Source organism: Lagenorhynchus albirostris, chromosome 9 (genome assembly GCF_949774975.1).
Source record: "Lagenorhynchus albirostris chromosome 9, mLagAlb1.1, whole genome shotgun sequence".
Lineage (NCBI taxonomy): Eukaryota > Metazoa > Chordata > Mammalia > Artiodactyla > Delphinidae > Lagenorhynchus > Lagenorhynchus albirostris.
Window position 1 is genome coordinate 93,067,845 of NC_083103.1, and position 6,851 is coordinate 93,074,695.

Genomic DNA, 6,851 nt, shown 5'->3' on the forward strand with positions numbered 1-6,851 from the left:
CATTTATCCAACAAATATTGAGCACCTGCTAAGTCATTGTGCTGGACTTTGACTATACAAGAATAATAAACAAGATAGACAAGACCTCTGCCCTCGCAGAAACCAACCAAGATTCTCATCTCAAGGCAGCTGGGAAGTATGACCCATCTCAGGCTCAATTTTGTCCACAAGGTTTGGGTTTTCGTGCAAGGAGTCTCTGGATAGATTTCCTGTGGGCAGAACATGTGTATGAAGGAATTGTAATTATTCTGTGGCTCAAAAGAGGAGTAAAAATTAGAACAAAGCTGGATTGAGAAAGAACCAATTGAATTTTTTTAATTTTGATAAACTTGAACAGAGTTGTCCAAAGATAGAATCAATTGTTTGGGGAGGTGGTAAGTTGGCTGTCAGTGGAGGTGTTCAATACTAAGCAGGATTCATTCACTGAGTGATTGCATGATGGCTATGTGCTGGACACTGGGCTAGGCACTGTGTATTATTTAGCCATTGCTGCGTTGCAAATCACCCCCAAATTTAATGTCTTATGATCTCTCACAGTTTCTGTGGGTCAGTGGCTTGGCCGTGTGGTTCTGATTCGGGATCTGTCATGAGATTGCAAGTAGGACGTTGCCCGGGTCTACACTCATCTAAAGGCTTGACCAAGGCTGGAGGATCTGTTTCCAAGGTGGCTCACTCGTATGGCTGGCAAGTCGGTGCTGGCTGTTGAGGAGGGGCATTGAGTTGGAGTTCCTTCCTATGTGGACCCCTCCACAGGGCTGCCTGAGTGTCATCACAACATGGTGGCTGTCTTCCCTCAGAGTCAACGGTCTAAGAGAAAGCAGGATGGAAGCCACAATGGTCTTTATGCCCTAGCTTTGGGAGTCATATACCATGACTTTCACAAAGCCTATTGATCACCTAGGTCAGCCCTCTTCAATGTGAGAGGGGCCACACAAGGTCGTGAGTACCAGCGAGATGAGGATTAATCTCAGAGGCTGGCTACCACAGTGTGAATGCAATGATGAACAAACAAGTGGGGTGCCTGACCTCAAGGGTCTGTTAGTGTAGAGTTAGGATATTTCTTAGAGATGATGTCAAAGGAACAGGACTGAGACACAAGACAGATCCCTCCAGTCCTAACGTCCTGTGATTTTGTTCTTCTAGGTCTTAGTTCTTTACCCACTGCACCACTAAGCTACCATCTCAGAACCAGCAACTCACATCCTCGTTCTTCTGCCACGGGCAATTCTGAGGTCTCCATTATTAGCTGCTTGTCATCACACAGCGACATAACATGGTCCCACTCTTGGTGCTCTCAGATACAGAAGTCCCTGGATAACCCCACGCTTGTTGTTTCTCTCCCCAGAGTGCACCACTGCCTGTTCTCCTCTTCCTGGGAGCGCAAGGTGTCCTATGATAACGCCAAGAGAACACTGTGTCCCCATGCGGGAGCTACTTTCGATCCAGCTGGGCAATCCCTCAACAGCAGCAATGCCCTGTGGGTTCAAGAGGAGAGCGGGCCCCGCCCCCCTTTACCCTGTTGTGCTCTTCTGTCCCTAATCAGGGCCATGCCAACCACCAGACACTTCAGGGGCCGTGACCCCTCGGACGTTCTCAGATGACTTTTTACCTTCAAGCTTTGTGGAAGGGTGCAGGGGTATGGCTAATGTCTTAGCCTGGCCCACACTGGTGCTGGTCGACCCTCGGTTTGGTGCACTAACCCATGCGCACGGAGGAGTCTGTTATCTCCAGTTCACCCGAGGAGCCAGAGGTGGCTGGGGGAGCTTCAGGCCTGAAATTGTGCTGGGCTCTGGGAGGACCATTGGGAGATACTGATGTGGGCTGCACCGGAGTCCAGAAAACGCCCTCCCCTGCCACTCGCAAGGGACTCTTAGGGCTCAGTTCTCCCGTGTGTAAGTGCTTCAGTCTTGCCAGGTGGTAAAAACCGGATCCTGGCGAAACTCTGGTGAATATTTACTCACTTGTTTGTTTGTTTCTAGTTTTTAAAGTAATACTATTAGGATGGCTATTTTTAAACACAACAACAGAAAATAACAAGTGTTGGAGAAGATGAGAGAAAACAAACCCTTGTGCACTGTTGGTGGGGATGTAAAATTGTGTAGCTGCTGTAACACACAATATGGAGGTTCCTCAAAAAATTAAACAGAATTACCGTGTGATCCAGCAATTCCACTTCTGAGTATATTCACAGAAGAATTGAAAGTAGGGACTTGAAGAGGTATTTCTACACCCACATGCATAGCTGCATTCTTCACAACAGCCAAAAGGTGGAAGCAACACAAGTGTGCACAGACAGATGAATGGATAAACAGAATGTGATCTATACATGCAATGGAATAGTATGCAGCGGTCAAAAGGAATGAAATTCTGATATATGCTACGACACGAGTGAATCCTGAAAACATTATGCTAAGTGGAAGAAGCCAGACACAAAAGTAAAACTATGGTACGATTCCACTTACATGAACTATCTAGAATAGGCAAACTCTAAGAGACAGAAAGCAGACAAGCAATTACCAGGAGGTGGAATGGGGGAGTGGTAATGGGGAATTACTTAATGGATACAGAGTTCCCGTGTGGTGATGAAGAAATTTTGGAGATAGTGGCAATGGTTGTACAACATTGTGAAAGTAATTAATGCCACGCCACTAAACTGTACACTTAAAATGGTTAAAATGGCAAATTTTATGTTATATATATTTTACCACAATAAAAAACTAATACTAAAACATTATCTTAAAGTCCCAACACTACATAAATCTATAAAGTAGAAAGAAAAATCCCATTCTCCGGAGAGGAGACCCGATGAATTGACCATCTAGGTTTAGAGAGTTCTTTCTTCCGTGTAGTGGGCATCCCCTCTTCTCTATGGGATTCTTGGAGGGGCTCACCACTTCCCACTGTGCTGGGCTTACCCTGGTGGCGCCACAGCCTGGTAGTTAAAAGTAAAGCTCTCTAGCTGGATGGCCTGGGTTCCAATCCCAATTCCAACACTTGCTAGATAACGTTACGGCAGCACCCTGTACTGCCTTTTTCTCACCTACTGCATCTTTGATGTCACTTTCTGTTGTGAGGATTATATGAGTCGATGTGGTACATATGCCATGATTTTTTAAAGCATCTAGCATTAATGAGTAGAGTGTCAGCTTTAGTGTCATCTCTGTATTTAAAATTTCTAGAAGCTTCTGCCACTGGTCGTTCCTTATTGGCCATGATCTTGGGGCATGGGGTAGCTTCCTCTTTTACTCCCTGTCGTCCCTTGGTGTCTTTCCCTTGAAAGCCCTGTATCTCCATTCTGGGAAGGAAAGGGGTGCCGGGCTAGACTTGGAGACCTGGGGTCAGAGCTCACAGCTGGGAGGTCAAGTCATTTGGGACAAAGGCTTGAACTGGCCCTTCTCTGGGGCTCCCTCCTGGGGAGGGTCTGTGAGCCTCTGAGGGTGGGGGGGATACCCCACCTCCGAGGCTGCAGCAGCAGTCCACAGCTGGCTGTGCTGATGAAACTGCTCAGAGCCCGACTCCTCTCTTCCCCCGCCCCCTGCCCCAGCAGTTGGCCCCAGACCGACAGGTCCCGTTGCAGGAGGCTCCAGGGCAGAGCTCACCAGGGTCCCACAGGCACCTGCTCCTCCCAACCTCCCAGGACTCTGCCCGGTCTCTAGGTCGCATTCCTCAACTCTGGAGACCATGGGTTTAGCAGTCAAGAAATTTCTGAAATAAGCAAGAATCGATATAATGGAAGTGTGACGGGGTGGGGTAGAATAAATCAAAATTCACAGCAATAAGCCAGGTTAAAGGCACAAAAGAGCTTATGCCAGGAGGGACAGTCTCCCCACTGTGCCGTGAGCTCTCCAAAGCCAAAGACCCTGTCCTGGCCGCCTCGGTGGCCCTCTCAGAGTGAGGCACATTGTCAGACCGCTGCTCCACAAAAGCTATTTTGCTCATTGCCTGGTGCCTGTGATTCCACATACAAGAAATACCTAGAGCGGGCAGACTCACTGAGATGGAAAGCAGTGGTGGCCGAGGGCCGGGGGAAAGTTACTGTCTAATGGGTACGGAGTTTCAGCTGGGAAGATGAAAAAGTTCTGGAGATGGACGGTAATGATGGCTGCACAACGAGGTGAATGTACTTCATTGAAGACATTTGTTGGCTGAGTGAGTAGAAGCGGGCTGCGTATTTCCTCTTTGGGTAACACGTGACACCTTTATCCACCTCCCCCTCGAGCTACCCCCACACCTCTCTCAGCACACCCTGCCCTCCGCCCACCCCCGTCGCACCTCCCAGCCCTCCGTGTCCCTCTAAGCATCCCCTGGCAGCCCCTGCTAAGCTTTGCCAAGCCCTCGCCTCAGGCCCTGCAACACCAAGGATTCCCACGGTAACCAGACTGGGCTAGCTTCTCAGCAGCTTTATTGAGTAGCGAGAGGTAGTGTCACTTTCCACTGGACAGGTATCCACGGGTTGGTACCAGGACTGCTTTGGGACAGACAGACAGACAGGGGGCAGGGCAGGGCAGGTGTCAGTGGTGGGGCAGGAGCAGCAGGTGTAGCTCAGCCCTCCAAAGGGGCAGGCGTCGGCTCCTGGGCGGGGAGGGCGTGGGCCTGGATCTCTTCCTCCTTGAGGGTGTTGAAGAAGGTGTTGACTTTGTCCCGCAGGTCCTTCTCCAGGAAGCTCAGGTGGTGTTCCATGTCCCCCGCCAGGGGGCCCAGCTTCTGCCTGAGCCCCTCCACCTGCTGCACCATAGCTTTGTTGAAGGTCTCGCCGTAGGGCCCCACGGTGTGGCGGAATTTCTCCACCTGCTGGTCCAGGTGGCTGCTCAGCTCGGCCAGCGACTTCTGCAGCTCCTGGGCGTTGCCCTGCAGATTGCCACGCACGCTGTCGGTCACGGGCTCCAGCTTCTGCCGCAGCTCCTCCGCGCGGGCCGAGACCTTGGCCTTCAGCTCCTCGGCGTGCTTCTTCATCTGGAAGGCCAGACCCTCGAGCTGGTGGCTGAGTTTCCCCTGGACGTCCTGCGCGTAGGGGGCCAGGCTGCGGCGCAGCTCCTCCACGTTCTGGTCGATCTTGGCCTTGAGCTCGTCGGTGTAGGGCGTGAGGCGCGCCTTGAGCTCCTCCACGTTCTGGTCGATCTTGGCCTTGAGCTCGTCGGCGTAGGGCGCCAGCGAGGCCTGCAGGTTGTCCATGTTCTGCCTCAGCACCGCCTCCATGCGCTGGGCGTAGGGCGTCAGCTGGCGCTGCAGCTGCTGGGTCTGGGCGTTGACCTGCGCGCGCAGCTCCTCCGCGTAGGGCTCCAGGCTCTGTTGCAGCTGGCGCATGTTGGCCCCGATCTTCTGGCTCACCTCGCTGGTGTGGGGCAGCAGCCGGGCCCGCAGCTCCTCCAGCTCTTTCCGGATCTCCTCCTTCAGCTTCTCTGAGTCTTCGGTCAGGCGTTCGTGCAGCTCCGTGGCAAAGGGCACCAGCTTCTTCTGCAGGTCATCCTTGTAGGTGTTCACTTCCCCAAGTTTGTCTTGGAAGAGGGTGCTGGAGCGAAAGGACACAAGGGGGCCACCGTTACGCTTGGCCCTCCATGCCAGGACCTTGACTCCTTACATAGCACTCACCTTACACACACCTGCCTAGGACAGGTGAGTGTGCAGGTTACTGAGTTCACTCATCTTCTCCCTGTGGCCTTCCCTATGGTGGATCATGATTTGAGCAAATGGATGTAATAGAGGAAGGTATTAACATTGAACTTGTATCTCTGAATCTCCCCCTGAGCTTGAGTCACAATATCTACCTATCATGTGACCTGGAGCAGTTTGCTTTCCTCTGCTTACCTGTAAAGTAAAAAGTGTGGACTCTGAGGTCCTTCCCAGCCCAGGTGTGCTGTGACGGAGATCACATTCCCTAGTAGAATGTTATGTTCTGGACCTCTTCCAGCATCTTCTAGCTACACCAGGTGTTGCTTCCCTGCCATGTGCCCACCCTCAGAAGCTTGCCAAATATCCCCACCTCCCTTCCCATGATTTCACAGAGGCTTGTCCTGCTGGAATGTATTAGAAGCCAGCTCACACGACCTTTCTTTCCCTTCCTTTCTTCTGCGAGCCGCAATACTAAGATGTGGCCATTCGTCATGCTCTAGAAAGTTAAAGCAGGGATTATTCAGCCCAACTTTTCTGTTTGTATATGTGGATCCCAGGTCTGGAGACCTTGGGTCCCCAGAGAGTTGGTGGCAGGGCAGTGGGTATCCTAGGCTCAGGTCTCCTGCCTCCGATTTCAGCCCTTGCCCACTCATTGCATGGCCTTTAAGAAGCTCCACCTTGCAAGCTCTGCCCCTCTTACTTGAGCTGCTGGGTGAGCTCGGACTGCTGGAGATGTTCCACAGCCTTCTTGGCATTGTTGCTCAGCTGGCTGAAGTAGTCCCAAATCACAGTGGCCACCTGGTCGGCACTGACCTCCGCCTGGGCACCTGGGTGGAAAACAGAGCAATTCACGAGGACCTGTCTCCTTCCCTGCCCCTCTGCACCAGCCTTGAGCTGCAGACCGGATGATGGGGGGGAGCCCAGCCACTGATTTCCTTCTCTACGCTTGGCTAGCTGGAAGCTACGGGGGTATGTAAAATGGGTATAGCACCAATGCCAGGGGGCCCGCCGCTGTGAATGGACTAGCTCCTCTGAGCCGGGTGGCAACCGGGCAGCCGCCTGCATCCAGCTGTGGGCTGACAGGCACTCAGAACTGTCCTCTTACCTTGGCCTCGGACTCTCCACCCTTCCCTGCCTGATGCAACAGATGGGTCCTGCCTGAAAGTCCCATCCAAAGGCAGCTCCTACTCACCGGTGACAGCCACCAGGGCCAGGCTCAGGACCACAGCCTTCAGGAACAT

The 6,851-nt window shown here is 52.2% G+C and overlaps 1 protein-coding gene across 1 annotated transcript; it reads right to left on the reverse strand.

Moving 5' to 3' along the window:
* Positions 1–4,542: 4,542 nt before the first annotated feature.
* APOA4 (apolipoprotein A4) lies at positions 4,543–6,851 on the reverse strand. The gene is made up of 3 exons (XM_060157964.1): positions 6,803–6,851; positions 6,311–6,437; positions 4,543–5,509 (listed from the first exon to the last, which is right to left on the reverse strand). Exons 1-3 carry the CDS (start codon positions 6,849–6,851, stop codon positions 4,543–4,545), a joined length of 1,143 nt encoding a protein of 380 aa, XP_060013947.1.